This window comes from Triturus cristatus, chromosome 3_1, assembly GCF_964204655.1.
Source record: "Triturus cristatus chromosome 3_1, aTriCri1.1, whole genome shotgun sequence".
Taxonomy (NCBI): Eukaryota; Metazoa; Chordata; class Amphibia; order Caudata; family Salamandridae; genus Triturus; species Triturus cristatus.
The window spans coordinates 21,921,671-21,941,020 of NC_140583.1; the positions used below are offsets into that span (position 1 = coordinate 21,921,671).

Genomic DNA, 19,350 nt, shown 5'->3' on the forward strand with positions numbered 1-19,350 from the left:
GTTCCTGTGGGTGGCCTCCATTTAGGCCTATGGTCCAGCCATACCCCCTCACAGCACTTAGGGTGTGGGAGGGGGTGCCGAACCAAGGGGCAATCCTCTCCTGTGACGTTGCCAAGTGTTGGAAGGTGTGCAGAGAGCAGTTCGACCTGATGTAGCTAATAATTTGAGGCAGCTCTCAACAGACTCCATTCTGTAGCCATGGCTTACTTTGGAGAAATCACGAGATTACGCTGATGGAATCGGTCGCGGTTGGAACCAGTCAACCGAATAACTTCTCGGAGCACCTTGGACCGTAGAGATATATGTTCCTTTTTGCAACAAGGCTAAATCATGATGGGATACAAGCTGTTCGAGGCATGTGGGCTGCTGAATTCATATCTGTGCATAGATCGCCGCCTAGTGTTGGGTCCGGATGTTTGCACGTTGTTGTCCTGGAAGAGTCTTCGAAGTATCCTTGGATAGGTGACTCCTCCCCTGGACTACAGTGCGCATGGGCATCCTCTCCATCCTCAGATTGTTTTTTTCCGCCATTGGGTTCGGATGTGCTATCTTAGCTCAAGTTAGGAAAATACTTTTTCGAGGCCAAAAGGCCTTTAGTTCGCGTCGGTACTGTTTATCGATCGGGTTTCGATAGAATTTGTTAGTTTACTAACTTTCAGCACCGACTGCTTTCGCATTTACCTGTCCATCGACGACTTCGACGATGGAATCCAGGACGCCATTCAAAAGGTGTCCGGTATGCAATGCGAAGTACCCACACATCGACGTCCATCCGGTGTGCAACAAATGCCTTTCGCCGGACCACGACGAATCAACATGCATGGCCTGTGCCCGGTTCCGCTCGAAGAAGACTCTGCGGAATCGACGAGCGGCGAGACTCGAGGCGCAGCACGCGGCGCCGGCCCCGACAGACATCTTCGGCGAGGCCGAGGACGTCGAGGAATTGGAAGTCTTGCCCTCCAGTCCCGTTTCCGAACACGAACCCGGATCGGACGAGGAAGACGAGTCACTCTTCCACAGAGGTGAAGACGACACCGAGGTAGGAGACGACGAGGAGGCCTTCGGGGCCGAAGAAAGTAGCTCCAATGATGAACAAGGCCTACCTGTTCAAACCGTTCAAACACCAGTGCCACAGCCTATGGCTCCGGTCGAGGGATCGCCTTCGGGCCTTACCCGAGACCCATCCCGCAGTTCTTCGGCCCCGCCCTCGGGCCCGGCCTCGGACGTTCAGCGGCAGCCATTACTACATAACCAGGCTGGTTTCCCTATCACAAAACCGAAACCGAAAGCTGCTCAGGTTCCACCGAAACCGAAAGTAGCGCTGGTCGGATCGAGGCCTTCGACGCCAGCGCACCGCGTCGGCACCGACCGCACCAAGAGGGACTTCGGTGCCGAACTTGAGGCGGGCGACGTTGGAGTCGACAAACGGAAAAAAGCCATCGGCACCGACAAACCTGCTCGGCTACCGGCACCGACGACACCAAGGGCCGTACCGCCTGCTGTGTCTCACATCGCTCCCTCGACGACACCTAAGCCTCAGGTATCGAAGACTTCGACGGTGATCTCTTCACCCCGACTCGATGACCCGCCGGCACCGAAAAAATCTACGGCCGCCTCTATGAGCCTGGCCGGTGCCAAAGCCTCGAAGGCGCCCCAAGTACGACCTGGTGTGACGCAAGGCAGCAAAACCACACCTGTCCTCAAGGACACGTCGGGCTCCGGTTCGGTCGGAGCTCCCGCAGCCTCTTCGGTGCCGACCAACATTACCTTCGGCTTGCCTCCGTCAACAATCCCAAAAATGTTCCAACTCAGGACACGGGTCACCCAACCTACGGTCACACCTGCTGACACGTCTCCAGCACGTATCATCGACGCCGGCACTGGCAGAATGATTCTCCAGGACCGAAGGATAACTTCGGAGCCGCCATTGGACCCTTTCAGGATCCCACTAAAAAGGAAGTTGCCTGCAGAATCGGAACCTCTCCTTTATGAACCCTTCCATTCATCCTACCAGGATCCACACCGGTTCTCCCCCACACGCTCCGATACAGACGCATTGGAGGACTACATGGCTGACCAAGTCCCCTACCATGTAGACACGGACCCTGATGACCAGCAGGACCCTGATCAAACTTGGGGCGACCCTGCAGACCCCAGTGCACCTCTCGATGCACAGGATCCACAACTCTATGGGGCAAAGACATCTCCTACGGAGGATACTGCAGCGTTCAATGCTCTTATCGAACGTGCTGCCAATAACCATGGGGTGCAGCTTCACTCTGATACCATCGAAGATGACTTTCTAATGGACACCTTTGCATCCTCAGAAAGACATGTAAAGACTCTGCCAATGTTGAAGGGGGTCCTCAAACCAGCCAAGGACATTTTCAAAGAACCCACCAGGGCACGAGTGATAAACCCCAGGATTGATAAAAAATACAGATCAGCGCCTGGGGATCCTACTTACATCAGAGGACAATTACCACTCGACTCCATCGTCGTAGCGAATGCACGCAAGAGGGCACACTCGCAAACAACAGGTGACGCTCCTCCCCCGGACAAAGAGTCCAAGGTGTTAGAAACCTCTGGCAAGCGAGTTGCCGCCCAAGCTGCCAACATATGGCGCATAGCCAACACTCAGGCGCTCCTTGCTCGCTATGATAGAGCGCACTATGACACACTTGAGCAAATATTCCAACATCTCCCTGACCAGTTCAAGGAAGGCGCAGAAATGCTCATCAGAGAAGGACAGCTACTAACAAACGCTTCCATCAAATGCGCACTAGAGGTTGCAGACACGGCTGCCAGAGCCATAAACACAAGCGTCATGTTGCGACGACATGCCTGGCTACGGATCTCAGGATTCAAGCCTGAGGTACAAAACAATATACTGAACCAGCCCGTCAACCCCGACTATTTATTCGGGCCAGAGGTTGACACCACCCTCGAAAAGATAAAAAAGGATACGGACACTGCAAAGTCCATGGGCGCACTACAAACTCAGTCCTTTCGGAGCGGCTCCTTTCGTCGCCCCGGAAACAAGGGAGCAGGTAGAGGACAGGGGTCACAACAAACATATAACAAAGGCAATACACAGACCACCTATGATAAAAACACCCGAGGTGGATATCGTGGCTCCAGCACAAAGGGCAGAGGACGCGGCTACGGCAACACCAGGTCCTCCCCCAAGAACAAGCAGTGACGCCCTCTCCCTTCCTCCCGACCACATAACACCTGTCGGGGGAAGGCTACAAAGGTTCCTGTCCACGTGGAATTCCATCACCACGGACAGGTGGGTCAAAGATATTATAAAATACGGTTACTGTCTGGAGTTAACCTTCACTCCACCCACAATACCACCAAGAAGCCGTCCTATGTCCTCAGAGCACTTAACGCTCTTACAGCAAGAAGTGCAAAGTATGCTTCTAAAAGGCGCTATAGAGGTCGTACCCATCCACGAGCAGGGTGCGGGAGTGTACTCCCTCTACTTCTTAATTCCAAAAAAGGACGGGTCGCTCAGACCTATATTGGACCTGAGACCCCTGAACCAGTACATTCTTTCAGAGCACTTTCATATGCTCACTCTACAGCAAGTCCTTCCGCTTCTCAAGCAGGGAGACTTCCTAGCCACACTGGACCTCAAGGATGCGTACTTTCACATACCCATCCACCCCTCACACAAAAAATACCTCAGGTTCACTGTTCAGGGGCAGCACTATCAGTTCAAAGTCCTTCCCTTCGGCGTGACAACAGCGCCCAGGGTTTTCACGAAGTGCCTAGCTACGGTGGCAGCACATCTACGGAGGCAGCATATACACGTCTACCCCTACCTAGACGACTGGCTCGTTCAAGCGAAGTCAGCCCAGCAATGTGCAAGCCACATGTCCCGCACCATTCACCTTCTTCACAGTCTGGGATTCTCACTGAATTATCCAAAGTCCCATCTCCAGCCCGCACACGTACAACAGTACCTAGGTGCGACTATAGACACTCTGGCGGCCACAGCTCAGCCAAATTTAGTGAGGATCGACAGCATACAACTGCTGATCTCCAAATTCAAACCCAATCACTCACTTCCAGCGCGAGTGTTCATGCAGTTGATAGGCATGATGGCCTCCTGCATCTTCATAGTCCCGCACGCGAGATTACATATGCGCCCACTTCAGGAGTGCCTAGCACGTCAGTGGAATCAGGCTCAAGGACAGTTAAAGGACCTAGTGTTGGTGAGCGGTCGGGCATACAACTCTCTGCATTGGTGGAATCCACAAAACCTTTGCAAGGGCCGACCGTTCCAAGAGCCTGTCCCACAAATAGTACTGACAGCGGACGCGTCTCTCCAGGGATGGGGAGCTCATGTACTCCACTACACAGTGCAAGGACTATGGACAACACAACAAAAGAAGTTGCACATCAACCTTCTGGAATTGATGGCAATCTTCCTAGCCATGAAGGCATTCAAAGTACATCTATGCAACAAGGTCGTGTTGATCCGGACGGACAACATGACCGCAATGTACTACATACAGAAACAGGGAGGCACACACACTCCACAGTTGTCTCATCTGGCTCAGAGCATGTGGAAGTGGGCCATTCAAAGGAACATGTTCCTCATGGCGGAACACCTCCCTGGCAAGGACAACCAGATGGCGGATCTGCTCAGCAGACACAGCCACCAAATGCACGAGTGGGAGTTACACCCATCAGTACTCCAACCGTACTTTCAGCAGTGGGGTCATCCGGAGATAGACCTATTCGCGACAAGCGAAAACGCAAAATGCCCAAGCTTCGCCGCCAGATTCCCACATCCGCAGTCGCAGGGCAATGCGATATGGATGAACTGGTCCGGCAGATTTGCGTACGCTTTTCCCCCAGCGCCATTGATACCGCTAGTGGCCCGCAAACTCCGACAACACTCCCTGACACTCGTCCTAGTTGCTCCCACGTGGGCACGCCAGCCGTGGTACACCACCTTCCTCGAACTTTCCGTGGTGCCGCATCAAAGGCTGCGGATCAAACCAGCGCATTTGACGCAGAACCATGGAGAGGTTCAGCACCCAGATCCGCAACAGCTGAATCTGGCGATCTGGCTCCTGAAGTCCTAGAGTTTGGCTATCTCAACCTGCCACCTGACTGTATGGACATCATCAAGGAGGCCAGGAGACCCACTACCAGAGCTTGCTATGCAGCCAAATGGAAAAGGTTCGTCATTTATTGCGGTAATAATGACATCAACCCGCTGGACGCATCCATCCAAAACATCATCTGTTATCTCTTACACCTATATCGATGCAATCTGGCGTACACCTCTATACGTGTCCATTTGACCGCAATATCAGCCTATCTGCAAACCAGGCAGCACCTCTCTCTATTCAGAGTGCCTGCCATCAAAGCATTCTTGGAAGGGCTCAAACGAGTCATTCCACCTAGTCACCCACCGGCTCCAATGTGGAACCTCAACTTGGTCCTCACACGCCTGATGGGTCCACCCTTTGAACCTCTACACTCATGCGAGATTCAATTCCTTACCTGGAAAGTGGCCTTCCTAGTAGCGATCACTTCCCTCAGAAGAGTTAGTGAACTCCAGGCACTAACCGTTCAAGAGCCATTTATTCAGGTTCACGCTAACAGGGTCGTACTACGTACCAACCCCAAGTTCATGCCCAAGGTAATATCGCAGTTCCACATGAACCAGACTATCGAACTGCCCGTTTTCTTCCAAAACCCACAAACTGTTGCAGAAAGGGCACTACATACACTAGATGTACGGAGGGCCCTCATGTACTACATCGACAGGACTAAACCATTCAGGAAGACAAAACAACTGTTCGTTGCCTTTGCCCCACACCACAAAGGTAACGCCATCTCCAAAGCAGGGATAGCCAGATGGATAGTTAAGTGTATTCAAATCTGTTATCAAAAGGCAAAACGCACATTAACTATTCCACCACGAGCCCACTCAACACGTAAGTTGGGGGCTTCCATGGCCTTCCTAGGAAATATTCCCCTGCATGATATATGCAGAGCAGCCACATGGTCCACTACACACACATTTACAAAACACTATTGCGTAGATGTGCAGTCAAAACAGCAGGCAGCTGTAGGACAGGCTGTTCTCAAAACACTTTTTCAGACCGCTGCAGCTGGCACGGGTAGCCGCCGCTAATAGAGGGCACTGCTATGTATTCTATGCACAGATATGAATTCAGCAGCCCACATGCCTCGAACTGAATATGCTACTTACCAGTATGCATCTGTTCTTGGCATGTAGGGCTGCTGACATTCATATCGCCCTCCCTCCTCCCCGGCGCCTGTCGCAGCTGCAGCTCTCAGAATTACTGCAAGCATGGTCATCACTTTCTGTATCTACTCCATCACTGCCACAATGGCGAAAAACAATCTGAGGATGCCCATGCGCACTGTAGTCCAGGGGAGGAGTCACCTATCCAAGGATACTTCGAAGACTCTTCCAGGACAACAACGTGCAAACATCCGGACCCAACACTAGGCGGCGATCTATGCACAGATATGAATGTCAGCAGCCCTACATGCCAAGAACAGATGCATACTGGTAAGTAGCATATTCAATAAGTATCCTGCCTCTTTAGATGGAACCAGTTAAAATATTCCAATTTTATAAATATATGAAAATTCTCTGTACGGATATGATTAAACAACTTGTTACCTAATTTGGACAGAACCAATCTGCCACTCATGGTATACCCATATTCTGGGTTTCTTCAGAAGGTGATGCAGACACATGTCAGCTATAGATATTCTTGCTAAGAACGATACAGATTTATTCAGAAAACCCCTGTCTACCCTTTTTGTGTTATGTATCTAAATCTGTAGTTGGTCCTGATGAAGGTGGAGTGAATAACTTCCCACCGAAACGTGCATAGGCCATTTCCAGACATTTGGGAATCCTACCAGAGGCACAGACAAAAGAAGAATCTGATGAGATGAATAATTAAATTCTCAAGTGCCTTTGTAGAAGTCAAACCCATATAGGATCCCATATATGCTTTGTATTTCATTGTCACTTTTGTGTTGTACGTATGATAGTGTGGTTGAATTGGTTGGTGAGAATGCAGGTATGATGGTTGCTTATGGGGTGATTTATGATTTTGTGGTATGTACTTTTGCATAACTTATATGAATTTGCAAACTTGTGTTTTTATATGATGACTTTATGAGCACAAAAAAAGAATAAATATATCGAAAAAATATATTTGATAAATAATAAAATTCATGAATTAAATGTGATAAGATTTTCTTTATGGGGATATGTCTTTTGTATGAGCTTTTGGGCAATATTGTAATTGTATAGGTCATTATAGAGGTTTTCTCTCGGCTATGGCTTACCTTGGAATCTGCATGTGATATTTTGATGTTTCCAATTTACGTGTGAGTGCCTCTTTTGACATAGCCCCTGTCTTTTTTCCTAGAGACAGATGCCTTTTCGATTGTAAGCTCATAGTTCCTGCCAACCAGGTCCCATGTTCTAGTGCTTCTTCCCTTAAACTGTTGCACGATAGTAAACTTCAACCCCCTGTAAGTCCCTAGTACATGGGACCCTTGGTACCTAGGGTATGGGGACTGAAGAGGGAGGGTCCCCTAAGGACCCCTCACCAAGGCCATGCCACTGCAGCTTACCTGCCTTGGTGCAGGTAAGTCGACATTGCAGACTGCCTGTGTGCCATGTCCAGCAGCACTGCCTAAGGTATAGGTAAGTCACCCCTGTAGCAGGCCTTCCAAGCCCTAAGGGAGGTTTCTCTATATCGCAGGTGTGGGAAGATCTGCATGTGCAGCTATGCCCCTACAATATTTAAGTTTATTCCTTAATATTGTGTCAGGGAAGCAATAGAGTACATGGGCCAGAAACTCAACTCTAGTTCCTCTGCACCATGATGGCTTCACTGAACCCAGAAGCGTCTGCTACCAAATAACTCCTCTTAATAAACCCACACTGATTCCAGTGTTGGATTTATTAAAACATGCACTCGGAGTGCATCTCAGAAGTGCCCAATGAAACCCAACCAACCCTAGTATGGTCTCTGACTGGCTTTAGGCAGTCTACCACCACCAGACATGTTTCTGGACCCCTGGGTCGAGACTCCTTGCTCTCTGAGGCCAGAGACCAGTCCATCCTGGGCGGGGGTGTCGCACCTCGTCCCCCAGGATGGGCCCAGTGCTCTATGCCTCATGGTCTTCGCCTTCCTTCAAAGTTTATCTCCCCTTTGGTTTACATTGGGTGCCCAATGGTTTGTTGACACTCTGCACCCGGTTGCCCCTGTGCTGCTGAGGGTGTAAGTTTTGTGCTGCCTTGTGCCCCCCCTTTACTTATCTTGACCCCTGAAGATCGACCTATGACACCTCTACTCACCTGTGAGCGGCGTGAGTTAAAGTGCCCCCAGTCGCCATTGGTTAACACGGAGCATCAGACTTTGAATTTGACCTTTTCACCCAGCCGCCCCTGTGGCTGTGGTGGTGCACTCTTGGTACTGATTTGAACCCTGCCTGGTGTTGACAAAGACCCCCGAAGACTGAAATTGTAAGTAGAGTACTTACCCCAAAAAACTGCATTCTTGTTTTCCTCCCATAGTTTAACATTGAAAAGTCTGAAAATGGCACTGTCCACTTTTTGAAGAATAAAGTATTTTTACTGAAAAAAGTACTTGCCTTTTTGCAAACATCTTGGTCTTAAAATAAATCTTGAAATAACCTTCTTTTTCTAAAATAGGTGTGGATCTCCTTTTTGAGTCATGTCATTTATTGATCAATGTCCACAGTTCTGTGTCTGGCCTAAGGCTGCGCTACCACAAATAGAGCACTTTGTGTTTGTATTGAGCTCTGTACACTTCTGGGGGAATCTCTGGACCCTTTATAGGATATACCAATTAGTGGCTATATCGTGCAAAGGGCTAGCTCCCTACAATGTGTGTTCAGGTATGTGCGGTTGTCAGTCAGTCAAAGCTTTTATTTCGGTATAATACCATAAAAAGACATAAATACATATATACATTTAAAACATGATTAAATAGCATTGTGTAGAGTGAAATCCATTAAAACATTAAAATAGTTTCATAAAACATACGCAGTGAAAAAACGTGATCTTTTCCACGGGAACAAATTACTAAAAATTAATCCAGGGCCAAAGATATACACATTACACCTCAAAGTACTGTGATGGTAATATAGGTAATACTAAAATCAGGAGAGGTGAGTGGCGGAAGACATAAATTTGGACCTTGCAAACCACATTGAGAGTAGAAATTTGGCCATTGCAAACACTATCAGTGGAGTGGTATCATATTTCAAAATTCTAAACACCTCCTTGTGGTCCCTGAGACCCCTAGACTTGCATAACTGGACGATCCACTTTTTTCTTGCAATAGTATATAAAGGGCAAAAGAGAACAACATGCAGCTCTGTTTCACAAATAGCAGTGCATAGAGGACACGAGCTAACGGGATCTACAGCATTGGACCATCTATGTGTGAGATCCCTCAGCGGAAGCAAACCGTGTCTGAACTGAATGTAGAGTTTCTTAGCCGAAGGGGGTTGGATAACGTCCAGAAAAACTTCAAACTGGGGACTACACTTAATATCCAAAAAGGTGTCAGTAAGCCTACCCAGGGAGGAGTGGAATAGAATTCCCTTCCTATAAGATTTCAAGACCTCCCGCAATGAGTTCTTCGAGAGTGCACGGCAGGTCTCTTCCGGGGCGGACCATAAATTCCCCATCCCAATTAAGTTGCAGAGGTTCTTTATGTAGGCAAGCCAAGGGATCTTATCCGATTTTCCCCTTGCCAAAATGTCACCAAGATCATACCTGTAGCTTACCAACTCGGGCGTTGACCAAAGACGCCTCCAGAACTGAAGAGGACGGTTCAGAGCAATCTCTTCTATGGGAACCAGACCCAAATCCCATCTCAAAGGGGTTAGTGGGGTGCTGACAGGTAGTTTCAGCAATCTCCTGATAAAGGAGTTCTCAATAGATGAGGGAAGCGGGGATGGAATATCCCCATAATTTAGCGCCATAAAGTGCTCCTCCTCTGGCTTGAGATTTATAGATTTCCATAGGGGGGCCCAAAGGTTTAAAAGAGGTGTTGTTAAACACCTTCAAGATACCCCCCACTGATTGGGCTAATCTCAAATTTGCCTTCGCCAAATGGGACCCCCAATTCATTTTATCGTTAAGGGTCACCCCCAAATACTCAAAAGTAGCAACCCTATCCAACTCAACATCTCCCAATTTAGGATGGGGGCAATTAAATGAATTCGAACCGAAAACCATAAATTTGGTCTTGGAGAGGTTCAGTTCTAGATCCCTGATTTTTCAAAAGGAGCAGAAGGCCTCTAGTGTACGCTGGATGCCCATGTAAGATTGAGATAACAAGAGCGTATCATCAGCGAACATTAGGGCCGGGACCTTACGCCCCGCCAGTACAGGGGAGTCCAGGTTAGCGGAGCGCAGAAGATACTCAATCAACCCATTGATGAAAAGGGAGAAAAGGGTGGGGGCCAGGACGCAGCCCTGCCTCACACCCTTCTCAACCGGAAATGGCTCAGATTTCCCCACATCTCCCATATCTCACCCTTGCATAGGTGCCTAGATGGAGGCGCTTGAATAAGTAGCAAAGGTAGGGGGGGAGCACCCATCTCTAGTAAAAGGGCCCAGAGTTTTTCCCTTTGCACCATATCAAAAGCGGACCGAAGGTCCACAAAAATCAGATACAAATTACCAGCACCCATGCTGACTGACTTCCAATAGATCAAAAGTAGTCTAAATAGTTGATCGATAGTAGAAACCTTAGCTCGGAACCCCGCCTGAAGGGAGGTTAGAATTTGTTGATCCTCCATCCAGAACTGCAATCTGGATAAGAGGACTCGGGCGAACAGCTTCTGTAAAACATCAATCAGGCTTATGGGGCGGTAATTGGCTGGATCCAGCGGGGAAGATTTTTTATAGATGGGTAGAATTTCTGCACCCAACCAGGTGTCCGGGATTCTGAGGCCCTGCAAAATGGCATTAAAATACACACAAATATAAGGGGCCCAAATCTTTACATCACTTCTGTAGAGGTCACCAGGGATCTTGTCAAGCCCCGGAGCTTTCCCTACTGATAGGGAATTGAGGGCCAATTCTACTTCTGAAAGAGAAAAGGGACGACTCTCAATTTCTTCCAGGCACAACCGGTCCGTTACAATATCAATCCGTGAGGTGCCTGCATCGGTGCCACCCGGGGAGTTACTGACCGAAAAGAGAGGTTGGAAATGGGCAAGCCAGACCTCCTCGCTGAGATTAGGAATAATTGCAGGGCTACTGGCTACCGTGCCCGTTCGAACAATGTTCCAGAACGCCCTCGAGTCACGGTCTACTAAAGCTTGCAGTAAATTTTGCCACCTTAGATCCTCCCACTCGGCTTTTGCTTCCTTGATCAGGTTTTTGTAGGTGGCCCTAGCCGCCCGGATACTAGGCAGGGTACCCTCTTTTACTTCTTTTATCAGGGCAGACTTAGCCCGCCTACAGGTACCATTAAACCAATGCTCGGGCCTAGGAGGCCTTGGTTTAGAGGCAGTAGGGCTATAGAAGAAGCTAGCCAGACTGCCAAGAAGATCCTTGTGGATGGTCTGGAGATCGAGGAGTCGGGACTGCGGGATATCCCCGGTGGGGCTCAAGAGGTGGGAGACTGCTTCCAAAGAGCAGGTCACAATGCTATATATATCAGCAAGCTTTAGGTCGTCAGACACTTCCCTTTCCCACCTAATCCGTCTACCACCTGCCACTAGTACCAGATTCTCACTATATGATGGTAATTGGGGCTTAGAGAATCCACTGCCACCTAACTTGTTAACCAATTCCAGTGACAGTAGATTATGGTCGCTATCGACCCGTGGAATAACAGAAAAGGCGGCCAAGTGGCCCCAGAATTCCACGTTCACCAGAACATAGTCGATAGTCTAACAACTCCCAGATCTATTAAAGGTGAAAGACCCCGGCACGTCCGGGCAGAGTCTACCATTGCAGGCCCGCAAGGAGTGTGCAATGGTAAGCCTATTGATCTCAAGGGCTAGAGGGGAAAGGCGTTTGGCGGGATAGGAGATGAGGTCTGGGATTAGATAAATTTCATCCTCGTCACAGGTGGAGGAGGGGATCCCAGGGAGGGGTTCGAAGTGACAATTAAGATCTGCACCAATTAGTTTGTGGGACGCGGGTGGAAGAGAGTGTAAAACATCTTCCAGGGCGCCCAAAATCGACAGACCCAACTGAACCGGCTGGGGGCGCAAGTAGACATTTATTACTACTAGCGAGTAGCTAGCGGGGAAAGTGAGTAGCAGGCATAAAATGTCAGGGGACTTTGGATCCAGTAACTTTACTGAGCACCCCAAGTGTGTTGCAACCCATACTACTAACCCCCCCGAAGGTCTTCCTCTCGCCCCTTGCACTGCTGGGGCCGAAAACGATGCGTAACCCACCCTCCAAGGTATGGACCGTAGCCAGGTTTCTTGGAATATGCAGATGTCATAATTGTCCATTAGCTCTCCCCACTCGGGATCAGAGAGTTTGGACTCCAATCCAGCCACATTCCAAGACCCAACTAATGGTTTACGGATAGGTATTCGGGGAGGGCTGTCGGCCAGAGGGGGGGAAGATGGAGGGCTGTGGGAAGCAGAATGCTCAAGGGGGTTCAACACGAGGCATCCCTCCGTGGCGCTGGGGGACAGAAATGGGGGAGAAGGGGACCCAGGGCCGCTCTCCGTACCAGGAGCAGCCGGGGGAAGAGCCATCATCGCATCAGAAACATCCCCAGCCTGTTTCCCCCCCAAGGGCATAAACCCTCCCTTGCTAAGACTCAGGGGTGATTGTCAGTCCACAGCGTTGAGCACGCCGAAACGGTTTTCAACCGGAATATTAAAATAAGAATTGTGTGGGGCCTGATGGAAGTACAGTAAATCCGCTGGATCCAGAGTATTGGGGATGGAGTAAAAATACCCCAAATGCGATGCATCAATGGCTCCCCTTCTGTGATGCCCGCCCTGCTCCAGTATGTGTCCTACTACTCTGGGGTCCCTAAAGTTAATCAGGACACAATCCCCCTCTGTCCTTTAAGCGGGTCCCCAGCCAGTTAACCCTCCGAACATGGAGAATCTCCCCTCTCCCTGCTCCCTCCAATGGTCTATTTTTGGACAGCCAGTGGATGACTTTATTTTTTAATTCAGAGTAAGATTCCCCCCTTCCATTCATTAGCGGAGGTACTCCTGTGAGCACGATCACATAAGGTGCTGCCTCCGGGGGAAGCTGTACTAGAAGATGGGAACCTTCCAGGCTCTGTAGTGCTCGGTTCCCCCCCCCCGGGAGGAAGGGTTCCATCCCCGTCCGAACTCCGAGGAGCTAAATCCCTACAGCTGGAGAACTGCTCATGTGCTGAAACAAGAGTAGGGGCTCGGGGCACAGTCGGGGGCATACGGGAACCAGCAGTGGGGGAAGGGGCAGTTAGGAGCACCGAAGAAGGCTGGCCTGGATCCTTAACTAACTGGTTCGGGGGTAAAAGTATGTGCGGTTGTACTTCAAAGAGTCTGTTCAAAACTTCTCTGGTAGAAGAGCAAGATCTTAATTTTCCAGTATGTTGTCCTCTTTCAAGACCTAGTTCTCTCTGGCAGTAGTGATGATGAAATGATGCAGGCGCCTTTTCTACTGTTAGATCATCTCGATTTTAAACCATTCTTTGGCATCTGTGAGTCATAAGACCTATCTTAAGAGCTTGGTTTCCTTGTAATGGAAAGAATGTCTTTTGTGTGTTTCTTGGTCTTTTTCAGCTGAGAATCTCCAATGGAATACATTCAGGCTGGAATGCATTTACTATGTCCTTTTTGGTAACCCAGATCTTGTGCACTCTTATCGTTCCAGTCATTAATTTTCTGTTTCTTCCCGATCTAGTGAATTTGGTTCGAAAACAGTTGCTTTAAAGCCAATCATCAAAGTTTTGCCAAAATTGTTTGAGTCTCGAGAGAAGGCAGTTCGAGATGAAGCCAAACTCTTCGCAGTGGAGATTTACCGCTGGATACGGGATGCTTTGAGACCTCCATTGCAGAACATTAACTCTGTTCAGGTAAATGGTGATTTTTTTTCTCCTATTCCAGTGGTTGGAATGTGGTGGTGGTGGTGGTCTTCATCAGCATTATAGCATCTCCATCTTGAGATATTTACAGAAATGCTAGTAAACCATACTAGTGCTATTCCGTATCCTTGCCTGTGATTGTCTGTAACAAAGTGGATTTTTTGAGGGGGGGGGGGAGGGGGGGGAGACAATATCCCACCCCAAAGGACCGCCTGCTAGATGCCACATGCCTTCTGCTCGGTCCCTACTATCGTGTGACAAAGCAGTCATTCTTATAGGCAATGTGTAAAGTGTTGGCGGTAGACAGGAACCGAAGCAACCTAGACTGGGAGGGGGTGCGGGGTGTTTTCCATGCAGAGGCCACCAGTAATGTCCAGTCCAAGTTCCAGTTGTCACTGGTCTGCTGAGAATTGTATCAGTCTAGTCTGCTGAAGTCACTCAGAACCAGATATGTGGGCAGCTTTCCTCCCACTGGGATTGGCACCAGCATGACTAGGGGTAAAAAAAACTAACATTTACTTGTGACAGGACATTATGGTTCGAGGCATGTGTGGCTGTAGATGCACATGCTTTGCGTACCTCCATCTAGTGTTTGGTTGGGACGTGTGCAGTTTTTTTTCTTTCTTCGAAGTAGTGTTTTGAGTCTCAAACTAGTGACTCCTCCTTTTGGGGAATACTGCGCCTGGGTATCGAGACTATGCTAGATTGTTTTCTTTCCGCTGTCTGGGTCTGTCATCTGCTCCATTGATAAGAGTCGAAACTGCTTTGGATTCCTTTCGGTTCATAATTTCTCGCCTGTTCCGTTGTAGATGTTTTCTCACATGCGTTATCACCCTCTGCATTTTGAATTGAGAGAACCATCGCCCATGGGTCTGACTCTTTTAGATTGTGGCCTCGCCCTTCGGGACTTCATCTTTCTCCATTCGGCTTCGACGAACTGCTGATTGTAGGAAGCAGTAATCCCCTCCACTTTCGCCAGATTTCTGATGCGTTTTGACTTGATGTGCCCTGGGTCCCTGCCAATCAGGTGCCTGGAACCTGTTCTTTCCCAAAACTGTACCTTTGTACCCCCATTTGACACCTCTCTGGTCACATTTTTTTATTTTTTTTTTATTTTTAAAACCTTTATTTCTTCAAGAATCTGGACACAGCTATTCAGCCGACAACCCGGAGGTTCGGCAGCTTCGATAGAGTACAAAGAATCGTCCACAGTACATTGAAGGAGCAGTGAGAAGGTTCCATTTTTAATAATTACAAACACACAACAAACCCCAGCAAGGCAACAACACTGAATGCCCACGGTGATAGCCCCTCAGGGGGAGCCGGACCCCAATCATCTAACAGTCACAGTACTATGATAAGAGGAAAAAAGGGGGAAAAGCAGAGGCCCAAGAAGTCAATTAACCATCACATCTGCATACTGAGCTGGAAAGAAGGTCAAGAAGAAAGCTGTTCTTCGGGGGGATCCAGATCAGGGGCAAGACATATTCCCCCCCCCTGTATTGGTTCCACCGCCCCCAGATGGCATGCCACTTCCGAGGGCGGCCTCTGGCACAATATACTGTCTTCTCCCTTAGCATACTCCAGTCCATATTTTCTTTCCACGCAGTTAACGTGGGGGGCCCCCCGGAACCCCACAAGCGCGCGATGTCCCTCTTAGCAACCATGTTACCCAGGGTCACCCACTGGGTCTGTGCCTCATCATGGTCAGTGGGCCCCCAGACATTCAGGAGACAACACCGCGCTTCCGGCTGCATAGCAACGCCCGTCACCTCCCCCATCACCGCATGAACTCGCCTCCAAAATTCCGTGATGACACCACATTCCCAGATATGTAGGAAAGTACCCACCATACCGCATCCCCTCCTACATAGACCTTCCTCAGAGAATCCCATATGAACCAGTCGCGGCCCAGTCACATACACTCGATGCAGGATCTTGAGCTGCACCAGCCTCAGACGCGACGGGATCGCAACCTCCTTAGGAGAGGAAACAGCAGACTGCCAGTCCTCATCATCCAACTCGAGTCCGTCCCTAGTCCACTGATCCCGCAGCCCCAGTAGCATATCAGCCCGAACATTTATCAGTTTCTTGTAGATGAGCGAGATCGTGCTCTCCGGCATATGGCCATCAAGGATCCGGTCCTCCAAAGGCGAGGACTCAGGCACCTTCTCACCCTCCACGAGGACTGACCGCAGGGCATGACGCACCTGAACATATCGGAAAAACTCAGACGCCCCCAACTCATACTCCTTATGCAACTCTTCAAAGGACTTCACCCTACCCTTATTCAGCGTATCTCCAACCCTGGAGATGCCGATCAAGTCCCATTTATCAAACCCTTTTGTATGCCAAAGCCTACCCAACCTTTCAGATTCAAACAACGGGGCAGCTAGGGTGAGCCTATCCTTCCAGCCCAGAGAGTCAGTCGCCATCTTCCATACACGCACCGCCACCCCGGTGAGCCCCGTGAGGGACGAGGCGAGGGACCGCGAGTACAACGCCCTAAGATAGTTCCCACCGCGAAACAACCATCTGTCCATGGCATAACCAGGGCTGAGGGCCGGGCCATAGAAACCGTGGTTAATCGCGGACAACTGGGTGGCCCAGTAATAGCGTCGGATGTCTGGAAGCGCAATACCCCCGTCATACCATGGAAGCGTCAATTTAGCAATCGCTATCCGCGGCCGCCCATCCCACAACAACTTCCGTTGGAGGCTTTCGACCTCCCGAAAGTACTTGGCCGGCACCCAATCTAGAGTATTTTGCAATGCGTAGTGGAACCGAGGAAGGGACATCATTTTGAACAAGGCAGCGCGCCCGACTAGGGAGAGCGGCAGCCTCCGCCAGCCCTCAACATCCCGCCGCAGGCGCGCCAGGGGGGGGGAGCAGGTTTCTCTCATACCGCAAAGCGGGGTCCATGGAGATAAAGATCCCCAGATACACGAAGCCCTGCTGAGCAATCTGGATCGAACAAGTTCGCGGGACCGGCGGAACCTCACCACTCAGGACGTATAAATACGATTTACTCCAGTTGATGACGAGACCCGAATTCCTACCGAAGGATGTAAGAACGTCACAGACCACTATGAGTGAGTTCTTAGGCGAGGCAAGATACAACAAGATGTCATCAGCATATAGCGAAATGCGGTCCTCGTGTTCGGGCGACCACCGAAGGCCACGTATATCCGGGTGCCAGCGTATCCACGCCGCCAGCGGTTCAAGAGCAAGGGCGAACAACAGAGGCGACAGGGGGCAGCCCTGCCGAGTCCCCCTCCCAAGCCGGAACGGAGTCGATGCCCGGCCATTTACCACCACACTCGCAAGGGGTCCCTCATACAGCAACCTCACCCAGCTCACAAAACCAGGGCCAAAGCCGAACTTGGCTAGCACAGCCCACAAATATTCCCATTCCACCGTATCGAAGGCCATCGTGGCATCAAGAGACGCCACAATAGCCGGTTCTCGCAGCGTGCCAGCCCTGGCGATCACCCCATGAAGACGCCGAAGGTTCAACGCGGTGTTGCGATGCGGAATAAAACCGGATTGATCAGGGTGAATCAAGTCTCCAAGTACCCTGACCAATCGGCCCGCCAGGATTTTAGCCAGGATCTTCGGCTCGGCGTTGAGGAGTGATATGGGCCTATATGAGGCACACTTATCTCGGGGTTTACCATCTTTATGTATCACAACAATTGTCGCCAGCCTCTGGTCCAACGGGAGGGTCCCACTCCCACGCGCCTCCACGAACATGGCGCGCAGGTGAGGGGCTACCCTATCCGGGAACAGTTTATACAGGTCAATCGGCAAGCCATTCGGGCCCGAGGCCTTGCCCGAGTTCAGCGCGCGGATAGCTCCCGCCACCTCATCGATCGTTAAGTCTCCATCAAGATCATCTCTATCTACATCAGAAAGACAGGGCAGAGCGATATCCCGCAAGAGGTCACGCGAGTCCTCGGGCGGCCTATCCGACACTGAGGCATAAACCTTACGGAAATAGTCCGAGAAACACCGGACAATCCCCTCAGGTTCCACAATCACCTCTCCCCCCTCTCCCGTCAACTCCGGCACTACTCTATTAACCCGTTCTTTTTTATCCAGCCAGGCTAGGAGCTTCCCGGCCTTGTCACCAACATCATACAGGCGGCCCTGCTGTTCCCTACTGAGGGTCTTAGCGGCATTTGTAACAAGGTCCTTATACTCGGCTTGCTTCAAGCTCAGATCATGCAGTGAGGCCGCTGTTACCTCCTCCTCCAGCGCTCCCTCCAAAGCCACGATCTCCTCCTCCACCTGCATAACCTCGCCATCTCTCCGCCGCTTGGCCGCCACTACAAGTGAGAGGGCCTCCCCTCGCAGCACGGTCTTAAATGCTTCCCAGAGCGACACTGCCGAGTCCACGGACCCCTGATTATCCTTGAAATTATTTTTAACTGTCTTCACCAGTGCGCTGCGCATCTTGGAATCTCGAAAGTACCAGGGGTTAATAGGAGCCACCCTTCCCCCTCCCTCTCGGCCGACATCCAGCCTGACCCACACTGGCGAATGGTCCGATATGCCACGCGCCATGTGCCTGGCCTCAGACACCAAAGGGGCGTGCACAGCCAAAGTGAGCAGATAGTCAATCCTAGAAAGGCTACCATGCGCCCCGGAGTGGAAGGTGTATTGACGCTGTGTGGGGTGTCGGAGTCTCCAGCAGTCTATCAGGCCGAGTGTGTCTAGGAAGTCTGGAAGCCATTTCTGAGCCCCCCCTGTGTCTCTGGGCGGGTACCTATCCAGCAGCCCAGAGCCGACAGCATTGAAGTCCCCCCCTACCACTAACATACCCCCCGGGAGATCCAGCAAGGCCCTACCCAGATCTACAAACGTGGAGGCCTGCAGGGCTGGAGGGACATAAACCGAAACTAAAACCAAAGTTCTACCTTCCCACCTCCCCGCCACCGCCACAAACCTCCCCCTATCGTCAACAACGGTGGAGTCTCTGGTCACATTTAAGTCCATTGTAAAAGATACCATGTGTACCAAGGGCACTGTGACCAGGGAAGGCCTCTAAGGGCTGTAGCGCATTGTGCCACCCTTAGAGGTCATGTACCTTAAAACACACGCTGCCATTTCAGGCTGCATGTTTTGATGGAGAGAAGAGTGAATAGTTGACATGGCACACATCCCTGTGCCATGCCTGCAACCCACTGCCTATGGTATAGGTAAGACACCCCTCTAGCTGGGTGCC

The 19,350-nt window shown here is 50.4% G+C and overlaps 1 protein-coding gene across 7 annotated transcripts in view; it reads left to right on the top strand.

Moving 5' to 3' along the window:
* The window catches only part of CKAP5 (cytoskeleton associated protein 5), a 1,152,983-nt gene that overhangs the window by 125,153 nt on the left and 1,008,480 nt on the right, over nt 1–19,350 (top strand). For all 7 annotated transcript variants that reach the window (XM_085646654.1, XM_085646649.1, XM_085646653.1 and 4 more), the window contains exon 5: nt 13,943–14,114. In XM_085646654.1, the coding sequence (XP_085502780.1) occupies nt 13,943–14,114 (172 nt within the window). The remainder of the gene's footprint in view (nt 1–13,942; nt 14,115–19,350) is intronic.